The sequence below is a fragment of the Erpetoichthys calabaricus genome (assembly GCF_900747795.2).
Source record: "Erpetoichthys calabaricus chromosome 1 unlocalized genomic scaffold, fErpCal1.3 SUPER_1_unloc_3, whole genome shotgun sequence".
NCBI classification, from domain to species: Eukaryota; Metazoa; Chordata; class Cladistia; order Polypteriformes; family Polypteridae; genus Erpetoichthys; species Erpetoichthys calabaricus.
The window spans coordinates 393,144-409,692 of record NW_026261594.1 but is presented as its reverse complement, the minus strand read 5'-3'; the positions used below and the strand labels follow the sequence as shown (position 1 = coordinate 409,692).

Genomic DNA, 16,549 nt, shown 5'->3' with positions numbered 1-16,549 from the left:
AGCACATGTTTAATTGACTACTAGCGCCTTCAACACCATCCAACCTCTGCTCCTTAGGGACAAGCTGACAGAGATGGGAGTAGATTCATACCTGGTGGCATGGATCATGGACTGTCTTACAGACAGACCTCAATATGTGCATCTCAGGAACTGCAGGTCTGACATTGTGGTCAGCAACACAGGAGCGCCACAGGGGACTGTACTTTCTCCAGTCCTGTTCAGCCTATATACATCGGACTTCCAATTTAACTCGGAGTCCTGCCACGTGCAAAAGTTCACTGATGACACTGCTATCATGGGCTGCATCAGTAGTGGGCAGGAGGAGGAGTATAGGAACCTAATAAAGGACTTTGTTAGATGGTGTGACTCAAACCACCTACACCTGAACACCAGCAAAACCAAGGAGCTGGTGGTGGATTTTAGGAGGACCAGGCCCCTCATGGACCCCATGATCATCAGAGGCGACTGTGTGCAGATGGTGCAGACCTGTAAATACCTGGGAGTGCATCTGGATGATAAATTGGACTGGACTTCCAATACTGATGCTCATTGCAAGAGAGGACAGAGCCAGCTATACTTCCGTAGAAGGCTGGCGTCCTTCAACATCTGCATTAAGATGTTACAGATGTTCTATCTGACGGTTGTGGTGAGCGCCCTCTTCTACGCAGTGATGTGCTGGGGAGGCAGCATAAAGAAGAGGGCCGCCTCACGCCTGGACAAACTGGTGAGGAAGGCAGGCTCTATTGTAGGCATAGAGCTGGACAGTTTAACATCTGTGGCAGAGCGACGAGCGCTGAGCAGACTCCTTTCAATTATGGAGAATCCACTGAACAGGATCATCTCCAGACAGTGGAGCAGCTTCAGCGACAGACTGCTGTCACCGTCCTGCTCCACTGACAGATTGAGGAGATCGTTCCTCCACCACACTATGTGACTCTTCAATTCCACCCGGGGGGGTAAACGTTAACATTATACAAAGTTATTGTCTGTTTTACCTGCATTGTTATCACTCTTTAATTTAATACTGTTTCTTTATCAGTATGCTGCTGCTGGAGTATGTGAATTTCCCCTTGGGATTAATAAAGCATCTATCTATCTATCTATCTATCTATCTATCTATCTATCTATCTATCTATCTATCTATCTATCTATCTATCTATCTATCTATCTATCTATCTATCTATCTATCTATCTATCTATCTATCTATCTATCTATCTATCTATCTATCTATCTATCTAATTATTCCATCCATCTATCCTTCCAGTGTCATGCCAGTCCCAGCAAGCATACACTGTGAGGCAGGAACAATTCGTGAACGGGGCACCAGGTCGACGCTACCGCTGCAACACAGTGTCCTCACATGTTTAATTATTAACAATGTACATTATTTAAATGATGTTAACATTTTATCTGTATAATGTAATAAACATATTTTGCTGCATTTCATCTTAAAAATTATATCGTCATCATATGTTAATAAGCGCTTTATTACGTGGCACAGGTTGTGCAATATTATAACTGTGTCACAAGTTTACAGTGAGGTGATTGTACTAATAAGTACAAACAATTCTACAAGGAGCACTCGATGGACTGATTGAGTGTATTTATAGTTCTTGGGATGAAACTGTTTCTGAACCACGAGGTCCATACAGGAAAGGCTCTGAAGCATTTGTCGTAGGCTTTTCATGCAGTTCTTCCCTGTCTCTGTCTTCACATGCACATAATAATTGAGATGCAGTCACATGATGGGAGGCGTCCTTCAAAAAAAGAGTGAGCTGAAGATTCCTTCCCTTCTCCAGCATTGTTCTTATATGCCTTTATGAAAGCCCCTTGTGTTTCTGGTTGTTTTGTGGTTCTGGCGACTCCAATGACTGACTTCTGAGTTTTGCCTTTCTTAACATGTTGGATCTTCTTCTTAACCATACTTGATTTATATATTTTTTCACTTTCTGTCATTTTTCTTTGATTACTGTACTTTGTTTATTTACTTTTAAGATTAGCACTGCTTACTCAAAAATCCTACGTCATGGGTTAAATCCCAGATGGACTCATTGACTGTGTGAAGGTTTAATGTGCTGCTCTCCTGAGTTCTACAGGCTCGTCAACGTACGTGCTGACTGTCAACCCAAATCTAAAAGTGGGCAGAGGAATCCCACCATTTAATTAGAGGATGGGTTTGGACGATTTGTAAAAACCATACCTTAGTTTGGATTAAACGTAGCTAGTAAGTTAAAATTGCAGAGAAAATACATTACTAGAAAAACTTCCAAGAAATATTCATATTCAGTCCATTAATTCTTTAACATTTTTATTGTATCACAGGGTCACTGGGGTCAGAGTCACAATGGCTATGTAGCCAGTTTATCTGAGGACACTCACTTAGGACCAATTTAAGGTATTCAGTAGTGATGAGTGAATCCTGCATTAGGTGAAATCACAGCAATGTTCTTGTAATTCGCCGAACTCCACAAAAGTGGCGACGTGGAGCTGGCTCATTCCATTGTTTAAAGCCGAGGCTCCATGCACAGCTGGAATGTCTTTTTTGTTTCCCATGTATCTGTGTGGATACTCCACACTTTTTAATTCAATCAAGAAGATACAAACACCTTTTAAATAATGATTAATTTTTTGTTATTATTATTAATAATAATAACAATAATGATGATGATAATAATAATAACAATAATAATAATCCATCCATCCATCCATTTTCCAACCCGCTGAATCCAAACACAGGGTCACGGGGGTCTGCTGGATCCAATCCCAGCCAACACAGGGCACAAGGCAGGAACCAATCCCGGGCAGGGTGCCAACCCACCTCAGGACACACACAAACACACCCACACACCAAGCACACACTAAGGCCAATTTAGAATCGCCAATCCACCTAACCAGCATGTCTTTGGACTGTGGGAGGAAACCGGAGCGCCCGGAGGAAACCCACGCAGACACGGGGAGAACATGCAAACTCCACGCAGGGAGGGCCCGGGACCCCAGATCTCCCAACTGCGAGGCAGCAGCACTACCCACTGTGCCACCGTGCCGCCCCAATAATAATAATAATAATGTTTAATCACATGGTGACATGTTTTTCCTTTCTCTGGGAGGGTGAGGACTCCTTTAAGGCTTGTTTTAGATTGTAGCTGAGGCACTTGGCTAATTATGCATTCAAACACGCGTGCACACGGATCAGTGTTATATATCCACTGCACAGCACTTCTCTTTGTGTTTTATTTTTAAAAATCACTATGGAGCCAGGCAGCACTTTCAATGGCTTTTTATTATCCTCTATAAGAGTTTAGAAGAGTTTTATTCTCATTTATTTCAGCTTCCCAGTAGCAAAGGCACATTGTGAGTGAGTGCTGTGTGTGCATCTCAGCAGCAGATGATGTTATGGTGTGGCGGGTCAAGTAGCCGCAGTGGTAAAAGTGATGGAGAAGTCAGACGGTGTTGTGCAGCTCAGCAGTAGAACATCAAGTCATTAACTGGTCTTGAATCTGCTAATATGAAGTATGTGGCACTTGGAGAACAAGACACACATAAATAGTTATAATGTAGATAAAGACAAAAACACATTCAGCAGGCAGCTTACAGGCAAGGTTATTATAGTTTTGCCTTTTTACATTAGTTTTTATTTCAATATTTATTCTGATCTTATTTGGAAATTGAATTCAGTTTTAGTTTTCCTTCATCATATATTTTTAGTTTTAATTTAGTTTTTATTTGACAAAGGCATTTCTATTTTATTTTTATATGTCTGATAGTTTCAGTTTTAGTAATTATGGTCTGGTTAAAGAGCTACTATGGAGTTTTGTTTTGTGTCACAATCAGACAGAACTTTACATTTAACGAGTTTGAATATAATATGAGTTTAATGTTAGTAGAAGCTTACTTACTACACTACATGGTTTACTATCTGGTTTTGTTTTTGTCTGATAAAAACAAGCATGATCAAAACCAGGTACTGAATATAAACAATTTTATACACTTTCATAATTTTAAAAATATTTCCTATGTTTTTTGTGCTGAACAAATGTGCACTGACTGTTGACCAGTTGTCCAGTTGCAGTACTCATAATATTCTCATTATGATCAGCTAATGTACCCCTCAAGTGAAAATACAGCATTTCTTTTTAATGAAATCAGGGTGAAAGGCTAGGGTGCTGATCAGGTTGTGACATCATGTATACCTGAAACAAGTCAGCAATAATTTAATAGTATGCATGCATCAAAGTCCTGTACATGGCCGTGTTATAAGAGGTCAGTGGCGAGCTGCAGTTTTAAATAAATAATCGCATCTCAGAGCATTCAGGTCCCAAATGGGTATGGGTGTGTGGGAGGATGTGCTTCTCTGGGTTGATGGGGGTGCTTGGCTGATAACTCACTCACATGAAAATGCAATCAGATCAGTCAGGTGTATAAAGGAAGCCTACAAGGCAGAGAAGGGGATCTGAACAGAGATAACAAGAAACCACAGGAAAAAAGAAAGATCAAAAACAACAAAAGAAAAGAATAAGAGGGTTAAAGAAAAGAACAGAAGAGAGTACAGAGGTTACACAAGGAAGGAAAAGAGGAAGGGCAATGAAGAACCTGTGTTATCTGGAAGGGAATCAGGAAGTCAGGAGTAAACAGCATGGAAGTGAGTAGCAGGCCTGCTCTTGATTGTGGGATTGGAGAAGAGACCTCCTTAGACCAATGCAGAGGAGTAGTTCGGCACTGTTGTGTGGTGTCTCCCAGATAGACACCAACAGCCTGTGTATGGGAGACATGCATGGAGTCCGGAGGAGTGTCCTATAACTGCTGAGGGACTGCCGGTAGGACCCCGAACCAATGTTTAAGGGAAGACTGCAAGCCCCTGATGAGATTAGCTGAGTAGACACCAGATTTTACAAGTAGTCATTTGGATTTGTGTCTGTTTTTAGAAGAGGATCCTGCAGTGATTTTAACCTTGGATTTTTTGGAATTATTTATTGTTTTTAACCTCCACTGGACACTTATTTATTTATTTATCAAAGATAATTTTTCCACTGCACCTTTTGCACTTTTGCTTGGATTTTAATAAAAGAACTGAACACTTTTGGACAATAACTTGTTGAATGTGTGTATCCTCATTTGCTTGGCTCATCTCAGTACATGACTATTGATGGTTAAAGGTTTGAGAGCCTCCTGGAAGCACCAGGAAGTGTGGAGGCAACCTCAACCATGTACAGCTCTGTGATGTCACACTGTCCTTGCAAAGCATCATGGGTCGCTTGGAAAAAAGATTTGTCTAAGCTGACCATGAGGTGAATTTCCAGGAAAATATCCGCGAACACAGTCACTGGCAAATACTGCACATTCACTGTGAAAAACGCTTTGACAAATTTCACCGATCACCACTTTTTAATCTGAGAGGTAGAAAACACAAATTAAAAATATGGGCCAGGATTACAGCAAAGGACATGACTCTGTTTCTCTGAGACAACAGTGCTAAGGACAGCAGAATTGTTTTGCCAGTATAAAAAAAAATCTGCAGAAAGAAAGAAGAATGTAAGTGTCAAATTAGGGAACTTAAATTGTTGCTTGAAATGTGTCTTATAAAAATAAACAGGCAACAATGCAGTAGTTTATCTAATTTAACCTTTCATTAGTACACCCTGGGAAATGAATTTCAAGTGATTTCTCTTTTGTCAGAATCAGCCAGCTGCTGCTGTGAACATCTGGAGAAACTTGACCTGTCATATAACTATATCACTGAAGACTACATCAAAATACTGGCTCTAACAATCCACATCTATAGACGTGTCAGGTGAGTAACAAATCTTCAAGAGTTTAATTCTACTGTCATTAAACACCACAGTATGTCACTTAATCCACTCCTAAGATCTTCCAGCAGAAGTGATGTCACTAAACACATTTAAAATTTTCTTCTTCTACCTACCCATTAATCCTAGTTAAAGATATCAAAAATGTGGAACCTGCCCTGAGATCATGAGGCACAAAGCAAAAACCAACCTTGAATGGCTGACCAGTCTGTAACATGAGTAAATTAAATTGTTAAATCTTCGACAGGTGTATTATTGAGGTGCTCCTTTGTATCAGGAGATTGTGACAGGAGACTGTTCAAGACAGTCCATAAGCCCCATGCCAGGTGAGACATTACTTTAACTTAGCATCTCATCTACTGACAGGTTCGCTCCATACCTGACTCAAGCTGGTGATCCTTGGCTAATGTACAGAGCAGGTACTGACATTAGTCTTGTCTATGGATTGTGCTGAGAGATGAGTTATGTGTTTTGCTTCTGTATGAAACCTGACCAATGCAAAGCACTTCTCCTTACATTTTGTTTTTGGAGTCACTATGGAGCCGGGCACCACTTTTTAATGGCTTTTTATTCTCCTCTACAAGAGTTTAGAAGAGGTTTTTACTCTTTTTATCATCTGCCCAGTAGCAAAGGCACATTTTGAGTGAGTGCTGTGTGTGCATCTCAGCAGCAGATGACGTTGTGGTGTGGCAGGTCAAGTAGCCGTGATGGTTAAAGTGATGGAGATGTTAGAAGGTGTAGTGCAGCTCAGCAATCTGCTCATAGTAGCACTTAGAGAACAAAATGCACATAAAAATGGAGAGTGCTTAAGTACATATAGCATAGATAAAGATAAAAACACATTCAGCAGGCAGCTTACAGCCAAGGTTATTAGAGTTTTGCCTTTTTATATTAGTTTTTATTTCTATATTTTTCTGACCTTATTTGGAAATTCAATTTAGTTTTAGTTCTCATCATATATTTTTAGTTTTAATTTATTTTTTATTTCACAAAGGTATTTCTATTTTATTTTTATATGTCTGATAAAATAACAAGCATGATCAAAACCAGATACTGAATATGAACAATTTTATACAATTTTGTAATTTTAAAAATAACTATTTGTGCTGAACAAATGTGCACTGACTGTTGACACTTTTCATCATTTCCTTTAATTGCCCAGAATGGAAGAACTTGTGATGAAATTTAGGTGAATTTTAACGTTTGAGATTTAGGGTATAGCCTGCTCCAAGACAATGTGCTTATAATAAAAGCCTTCAATATTGCATTCAAAAATCTCCTATACTGGGCTTTGTTATTGTCTACCAGCCATATTGATCTCTCATTCTGTCACATACACATTCAATTTATAGACAGAATTCTGCCACCTGCAGGCCTGAAAAGATGTCAATAATTAGAAAACAGATTCTACTGTGTTCTGACAGGTGTGATCATGAAAATCACGGGGGCTTAGTAAGAACATGACTCTTAGGCTTGAATCAATTTGCAGACCCCACCTGGCTCTACTCTACTGAGAGAAACAAAGGAAAACAAGCAATGTAATGTGAAGGTAGTGACACTTGAATAGCCCATGCATAAGAACAGTAAACCATTAAAGAGCAGAACAAGAGTAGGTAATAGGTTTATGGTCAGACAGAAAATGAGATAGCATCTAAGATTAGGAACAATATGTACATTATCTTAACCTGTTTATCCAGAGCAGAATTGCTGGAAAACTGGAACCTACTCCAAAAGGTTTGGATGCAAGGCAGGAAAATCCTTAGTATGCAATATGTCTGATTTGGCTGATGTTAAGAACAAAAAGAATATGATATTTCTACTATCTATTTTAAGAGAGAGAGAAAAAAACTTGAAAAAGGGGTAAAAATATTTTGAAAAGTAATTCTGCTACTGGATTATTTCCATAATATCAGGTATTTTGAGCTGTGAATATAAAATAAAAATATATATAAATTAATAAATATAGAATAAATATAAAAACACATTAGTTAGTTTAGTTTTTCACCATTTGGCAGACTCTCTTCTCCTGCCTACTTGTAGTTCAGTAGAGATATTGCCAACTCAGGAATTTTATAAGGTTTGTATGGCTTCATTGTTAAACGACTTTTTTAAAGAAAAAGTGATTGGTCAGTAAAAATATGCTTATCTTGTACGATGACCTAGTCAGTCTCTCGATCAGTACTGTTTTATTTTCAAAAAGGATTTCTACTGTGCGAAGTGGCAGGTGAATTATTGTCAACAAAAAGCAGACACCTGAGAAATAAACTGAAATGTTACACACTCGTGATTCTTCTATCCAAACGATAAAGATTTTGTTGACCAGCACATTCCAATTTCAAGCATTTGAATTACATATTGATTTATAAGAAGTGCAAAGAAAGGCACCAGAGTATATCGCTTTCTATTTCACATGCTTTACATGCTTTACATTCAGCTTGCTCTGTCACCGCAAATGCTGTGTGAACACCGGCCCTCCGTCACCAGCTGCCATTCACTGGTTGAATACATGTGGGTAAGTCATGGTGGATTATTTTCTGTTTTACTGTTAAAAGTTACTGGAGATGGACGTCCGAGGTGAAACTCCGTTAGCAGCTGTGTTATTTTTTGATTTTTATTTTTATAATTCCGAGATATCCTATATTTACTCAACCCAGGGTGTTCAATTACAGTATATACAAGCATATATAAGCATGAGTGGCAGAAAAAAGCCTCCAAAAGAAACAGAAAAGACAGCTAAAGCTTTATCCAAATCTAAACAAACGTCAAGTTGAAGCTCAAGGTACGGCCTGTCAGAGACTGACCTGGAACAGATAGTAGAAAGCATAGATTTCCCAGGACTTGTTTGCACTGCTGCATCATCCCCAACCAAGAGCAAAAGTGAGAGCGGATGTGCAAGTGATTCAGGCCAAGATAATTCCAGATGGCTCAGTAAAACTAAAAATGGCTTTACCTTCCATATTGTCATCTACCCCTCGCAAGCAAATAAAATTGGCTGCAATTGTGCATACTGCTTCATCTGTGGAATTTGGGGAAGACCGAAACAATCTGTCCGAGCTGAAGGCAATGATCGCCACAATGGCTACTGCTCAAGACATGAAAGATTTCAAGGATAATATAAAGAAGGATATAAATGATATGAGGAAAAAGGACATAAATTATATAAGGAATAAAATTAAGGACATACACAAGACAAATGAGAAGCTGTTTCAGGATATTAACACTAGAATTACCAAAGCCTTTGAAAAAACTCGTAATTCCTCACCACCTTAAATCCCTTCGCATGCTTGGAGAAGGCAGGGCTACAAATAAACAAGGACAAATGTCATTTCAAGCAGTCCTCCCTTCGTTTTTTGGGGCATGTAATTTCTGCGGAGGGTATTTCGCCTGACACGGAGCATGTTGATGCCTTCCTTAACGCATCTCTTCTACACTGTTTCAGCTGTACTTTCATTTTTAGGGCTAACATCATGGTATGCAAAGTTTATACCGCATTACACCACGATAGTAGAACCTATACGTGCTTGTTTACATGGGCAATCCAACTTTGAGTTCACAGAGGAAGCACAGCGTAGCTTCCATAGTGTCAAGGAATTAATTCTGACAAGTCCTGCTCTGGCAATTTTTGATCCTGCTTTGCCTTCAATTATAGCAACTGACGCTTCAGACTACGGGCTAGGTGCAGTATTTACACAAATGCATGCAGATGGAACAGAGCACACCATTGCTTTTGCTTCTCGTACACTTTCTCAGGCCAAGAGGAAGTATTCTACAGTGGAAAAGGAGGCCTTAGCGTGCGTTTGGGCAGTTGAAAAGTGGCGTACGTATTTGTGGGGACACCGTTTCACTTTGAAAACAGATCACCAGGGGCCTCATGTATAAACGGTGCGTACGCACAGAAATGTTGTGTACGAACCTTTCCACGCTCAAATCGCGATGTATAAAACCTAAACTTGGTGTAAAGCCACGCACATTTCCATGGTAACTCATTCCTTGGCGTACGCAATTTATCCGCCCAGTTTTGCAGACTGGCGGCACCCAGCGTCAAAGCAGTGCTACTGTTCCTGTGTGATCACCCTTTCTTTCTTAAATCCACATTCCTGGCGCGGCTTTATAAATACACTGAAATTAACTGCATATTGTTTATTAGTGTAATGCATCTGATTGTAATTAACCTGTAGCAATATAATGGTCCAGGGAATAGCCATAGTATTCCAAATACCATAACTGCTTTAGCGTTGTAACTCTCACTGCATCTTCTTTCAGCTGATCCCGTTAAGGGTTGCCACAGCAGATCATCTTTTTCCACATTACTCTCACTGCACCACTCAGAGTATTTATATCACTGTATCTGAGTGTGAATCACAGCAGCAGATGATTGTAAAGAGAATTATCGGTACACAGCATGAAGCAGATGCTGCCTGAGCCACAGCAAACGCTTTAGTCCCTGTACGGACTTCGCGGTTTAGAAACAGTTTCATCCCAAGAACTCTAAACGCACTAAATCAGTCCATCAGGTGCTCCTTGTAGAACTGTTTGTACTTATAAGTACAATTACCTCACTGTAAACTTGCACTACAGTTATAATATTGCACAACCTGCGCCACTTTATAAAGCGCGTATTTACATGTGATGACGGTATTCATTTCTAAGACGAAATGCAGCAAAACATGTTGATTATATTATACAGATAAAACTTTAACTTCATTTAAATAATCTGTATTGTTAATAATTAAACATGTGAGGACACGGTGCCGCAGCGCTAGCTAGTTTAGTAATTGTTCCTGCATTGCGTTGTATTCTTGCTGGTGCTGACGCAACACTGGAAAGATAGACGGATAGAATAATTAAACACGTACTACTAAGATATTTCAATGTTCCTTAAAAGTTTTGAAGAATTGAAGTTCTAAGCTTACAGATGGCTTCACGTCTATTACATAGCTTATTGTGTGGCGATTGAGTTTTTGGAGAAAGAAAAGTAAGGACAGGAATTGGAGGTTAGTATGTTTGAAAGAGACAGTACTGCTGTGATAAATTATTTCATTGAAGGTCGCACATGGCGCAGCAAGCCTCTTGCGTGAGATATGAACACGCACTGCGCCACCGTGTTCCCATGTTTAATAACATGCTTTCATTCCTGTCATCATGAAAAAGATATCACGTATACATCTCAGTATTTTAATTATTCAGAGAGCTGTAATATCACGAATGTAATGGATTATGTGTCCTGTCGGAGAAAGAGAAATCCCGTTTAAAAAGCAGGTAGTGATTCATACACATAGAGCACATAGAAGATCAAATACAGAACAAAGCATTTAACGTGCCACTTTAGTTACAATGGGATTTGAGAAACTAGTAAATTAAACGATTTTAAGATGAAGTTTATGATGTTCTACTTTAATGGCAAAATAAACTATGTGATTAAAGTGGAAATTTCGAGATTAAAGTTGACATTTCGTGCTTTTTTCCCCACTGTGTGCCTTTTTTTTGTCTGTACCCTAATAAGCTTTCATATGACACTCAGACGGTGGGCTACGACTTGCTTTTTCATGGCGACTTTGATATGTGATTTCTTTTTTATTTCGGGCACTGTGCGACTTTGTGAACTTGAGCCTTCGAGTTTCTCCGACACTCTGTCACTCAATCAGCTTTCTTTTGTTGATTATACCACTGTTTAAACCAACAAATAGTACGTTTTTCCTTTGCCTCCACTTGGTATTCGCTGAAATTCTTATATTTTCCCCCGTGCTTTTCCCATTGTCTTTTCACAGAAGGCTATTTATATTGATTTGCATATTCAAAGAGGCCTAATTCTGGGAGGAGTTGGGGCGGGACAGAAGGCGCGTGCACGTACGTTACTTTTCACGCTAATCGGGATTTATGTAGTGGAAGAACGTGAAATTTTGCGTGTGCACAGATTCCTGCATCTGGATTTTTCTGTGCGTACGCACATTCCCGCTTTTGTGCTTACGCCATGTTATAGTGTGAGTTCTACGCACGGCGTTATACATGAGGCCCCAGGTCCTTACAACACTTCTAACTACGAAAGGTATGGGGAGGGTTATTGGTTTGCGTATTGCCCAATGGTCGGTACGTCTCCTTTGCTTTAATTATAACGTGTTGTACCACCGGGAGCGCAGAATTCGACTGCGGACTGCCTATCTCGTCTCCCTATATCTGCTCCAAATGTGCCATCTGAATTAGAGCCGGAGTATGTTGCCCTTCTGTCCTCGGCCATGAAGGCAGTAAGCCATGCAGAATTCGAAGCTGCTTCTGCGTCATGCCCAGAATTGAGTGCCGTACGGGATCGCATTCATTCTGGATGGCCTGCAAATATTTCACTTGTACCAAATGAGCTTGTACCGTACTTTCGCATACGGAACGAACTGTCTGTTAAAGATGATTTTGTATTCAGAGGATCGGATCGCTTAGTTGTGCCAGTTAAATTGCGGCAGGTAATCGTGGACCTAGCACATGAGGGTCATCAAGGAATTGTCCGCACAAAACAGAGGCTTTGCGACCTGTACTGGTGGCCGAAAATGGATGATCTTGTCACCACAGCAATCAAGTCTTGTCAACCTTGCCAATCAAATGATAAGACAGTAAAAGTGTGTGCCGCGCCGTTACAACCCGTACCTTGGCCAGACGGGCCATGGCAGAAAGTTGCCATTGATGTGATAGGGCCGTTCGAAATTGCACCTGCAGACTGTCGCTTTGCCTTCACACTAATTGACTATTATTCAAAATGGCCTGAAGTTGGTTTTACGTCCCAAATTACTGCTTCAGCTGTAGTTGCTTTTTTAATATCTATTTTCAGTCACCATGGCAACCCTCAATGCTTGTTATCTGATAATGGTCCTCAGTTCACATCCTCTATGCTGACCACATTCCTACAGGAGAGGGACATTCAGCACACTAGATCTGCAAATTATCACCCTCAGGCTAATGGAGCAATTGAAAGATTTAATTGAGTGCTCAAGGAAATGGTACAGACGCTTCATTTACAGCGTAAGCCCTGGAAATCATCCGTTATGGAATTCCTTCATATCTTTAGAGCTACGCCACATGCGACAACGGGTATTTCGCCTTTTGAACTGCTTCATGGGCGCAAGATGCAGACCAAACTGAACATACTGCCTTTGTCAACATCTGTTGGACTAGACGATGCAAGCATAAGACAACGAGTTGCTGCTAAACAGAATAAGATGAAGAAATACAAGGATGACAGAAGAGGAACTCGTCTCCCGTTACTGGCAAAGGGAGACACAGTGCAAGTAAAAATGCCTACCCTTGTGTCTAAAGGATTGCCACATTACAGTAAGCCCACGCCTGTACTTGACAAAATTGGAGAAAGCAGCTACGTGCTTGGTGACGGTAAAGTATGGAATGCAGCGCGGTTGTCCCCTTGCGCACAATGTGCAGATTCAACAAATGACGCGCCACCCGCGGATCAATTCTCTGGTGCGCCTCCTTCTGCTCCGCTTTAGTCACATGGGGATTCGTTCCTTGAGAGTTTTCCACCTCCGATTCCAACAGTGAAACCACCTGCTTTGTTGGTCCCTGAAGGAAGTGGGAAGTCCACCTTGAAGGGCCACCAATGCCGCCGTCCTGTGTGGTTAAAAGACTATGAGACGGGATCGTAATGCAAGTCAAACAGATTAGTTTGTGTTTCTTTGTTGTGTTATTTTCCGTTTTGTTAACAGCAAGTTTTGGACGGGGAGTTAGATATTTAAGATAGGGGGAGATGTTATGGTGTGGTATTAATGTTATTTCATTTGGACAGTAGGTGGCACTGTACAAAAATATATAAATAGAATGGGGAGAGGGATAGGAGTTCCCAGAAAGGAGATTGTATGACAGAGGCTTTTCTATAATAAAGAAGGTTTGGAGATTTCTTTGTGTACTAATCAATATAATACTGCTCTTATTGTTAATATTGTACAATAAAAACATACATTTGATTTGCATCTGTAACAGTCGGTGTAAATTTGTAGTACTTGTAAAAGTTAGCGTTTTTTTTTCGCTTTCACTCAGTCATGATCATGATACAAATTAATTAAACAGTCTTTGCATTCAGAACTCAACCTCTTGACAACAAAAGAAACAGAACAACTCACTTTTAAATCACAACATCATTACTGTGAACATGGAGAGAAAGCTAACAAGATCTTAACTCAACAAATCCACAAGGAGGAAGCTCGCAATGCAATCCCAGCAATTACTAACACAGATGGAGACAAAATCATTGATCATAAAAATAGAATGCACACATTTAGAGACTACCATAAGGCCTTATGTTGTACTCAGATTAAAGAAGACAAGACACAACCTAAGGCATTTTTGGATGCATTACAGATACCACAACTAGATACTTTCAGTGCAGAAGAATTGGACAAATCTCTAGCACCATGAGAATTACTAGATGCTATGAACTCACTTGAGAGCAGTAAAGCAGCAGTCCCTGATGGCTACCTGCTGAATTCTCAATTAAGTTAGCTCCATTTTTATTAGCAACATTTAGAGAAGCTAGAGACAATAAAATTCTACCTCAAACTTTTTCGTCAAGCATTAACTCTTTTGCGGCGGATGTTGATTTTTGTCGACACAAGGGGCAGAGGATGGATATAAGGGGCAGAGGGTAAAAGAAAGCTGTAAATGCTGATAACACTCACCGTCACGTTATAGGTAGACCCTCTTTGCTCGGAGGACTATTAGACTATTAATCTCAAATAAGATCGACGAACTGGCTGCGCTGGTGAAAAATGTCAGAACCCACAAAGAATGCAGTTTGTTGTGTTTTTGCGAAACGTGGCTAACTAACACCATCCCAGATGCTAACGTGGAACTACTCGGGTTTAGCACAGTTAGAGCAGACAGAGATGCAAGTACCTGTGGGAAGCACAAAGGAGGAGGACTCGCTCTCTGTGTCAATACACGGTGGTGTAACTCTGGACATGTTAATGTCAAAATCTCCACTTGCTGCAGGGACATCGAACTGTTAGCAATAAGTTTGCATCTCTGTTACTTGCCCAGAGAGTTTGGACACATCATTGCTGTCATCGTTTACATTCCTCCTCAGGCGGACGTGGAGACAGTGAGTGACATCATCCATTCTGCTGTTGCTAAGTTACAAACGCAGCACCCTGAGGCGCTTGTGCTAATCGCTGGAGACTTTAACCATGTGACACTGGACAAAACATTACCTGCATTCTCCCAGTATGTGGACTGTAACACCCGGGGAAATAAGACTATTGATTTACTGTATGCAAACGTTAAAGACGCATACAGCGCCACCCTGCTGCCTGCGCTTGGGAAAGGAGATCATAACCTGGTTCTGCTTCAGCCTCACTATAAACCAAAAGTGAGAGTCCTACCTGTAACCACACGATCATTCAGGAAGTGGACCCCGGAGGCTGAGAATACTCTGAGAGAATGCTTTGAAACTATAGACTGGGATATCCTGCAGGGATCTCTTAGTGAGAACATTGAGGAAGTTGTTGACTGCACTACTGACTACATCAACTTCTGTATGGACATTGTAGTTCCAGTAAGAACTGTACGCTGCTATGCTAACAACAAGCCATGGATTACAAGTGACATCAAGGGCCTTTTGAACCAGAAGAAAAGGGCTTTTAAAGACGGTGATCAGCATGAGCTCAAGAGCGTGCAGAAGGAACTCCGAGTCCAGCTCAGGGCGGCGAAAGAGCAGTACAGGAGAAAGCTGGAGCAGAAGTTGCAGAATAACAGCATGAAGGAAGTGTGGGATAGGATGAAGATCATCACTGGCTGCAGCTCGAAGCGGGGTACCACCATCGAGAGAGACGTGAAGAGAGCAAACCAAATGAACAAGTTCTTTAACAGGTTTGACCACCCTAACCCACTCTCACACTCACCTCGGAGTATTGCACCCTCCACACATCCTTCTGCTGATACCAGCATAGGAAAGACATCCCCACCCATAACAACAGCGCAAGTGAGCAGAGAGCTGAGTAGACTTCATGCCAGCAAAGCAGCGGGTCCAGATGGAGTATCGCCACGACTGCTGAAGGTCTGTGCATCGGAGCTGGGGGGTCCTCTACAGCGCATCTTCAACCTGAGCCTGGAACAGGGGAGAGTCCCGAGGCTTTGGAAAGCATCTTGTATCACCCCAGTCCCAAAAGTATCACGTCCTAGTGAGCTGAATGACTTTCGGCCTGTTGCTCTGACATCACATGTGATGAAGACCATGGAGAGGCTGCTGCTTCACCACCTTAGGCCACAGGTTCAACACGCCCTTGACCCTCTGCAGTTTGCATATCAGGAGAAGGTGGGAGAGGAGGATGCCATCATCTATATGCTACATCGATCCCTCTCTCACTTGGACAGAGGCAGTGGTGCTGTAAAAATTATGTTTCTAGACTTCTCTAGCACCTTCAACACAATCCAACCTCTGCTCCTTAGGGACAAGCTGAAAGAGATGGGAGTAGATTCATACCTGGTGGCATGGATCGTGGACTATCTTAAAGACAGACCTCAGTATGTGCGTCTTGGGAACTGCACGTCTGACATTGTGGTCAGCAACACAGGAGCGCCACAAGGGACTGTACTTTCTCCGGTCCTGTTCAGCCTATATACATCAGACTTCCAACACAACTCAGAGTCCTGCCATGTGCAAAAGTTCGCTGATGATACTGCTATCGTAGGCTGCATCAGGAATGGGCAGGAGGAGGAGTATAGGGACCTAATCAATGACTTTGTTAAATGGTGT

The 16,549-nt window shown here is 41.1% G+C and overlaps 1 protein-coding gene across 15 annotated transcripts in view; it reads left to right on the top strand.

Moving 5' to 3' along the window:
- The window catches only part of LOC114642397 (stonustoxin subunit alpha-like), a 157,658-nt gene that overhangs the window by 67,757 nt on the left and 73,352 nt on the right, over nucleotides 1-16,549 (top strand). For all 15 annotated transcript variants that reach the window (XM_051921884.1, XM_051921883.1, XM_051921878.1 and 12 more), the window contains exon 4: nucleotides 5,675-5,789. In XM_051921884.1, coding sequence (XP_051777844.1) covers nucleotides 5,675-5,789 — 115 coding nt within the window. The remainder of the gene's footprint in view (nucleotides 1-5,674; nucleotides 5,790-16,549) is intronic.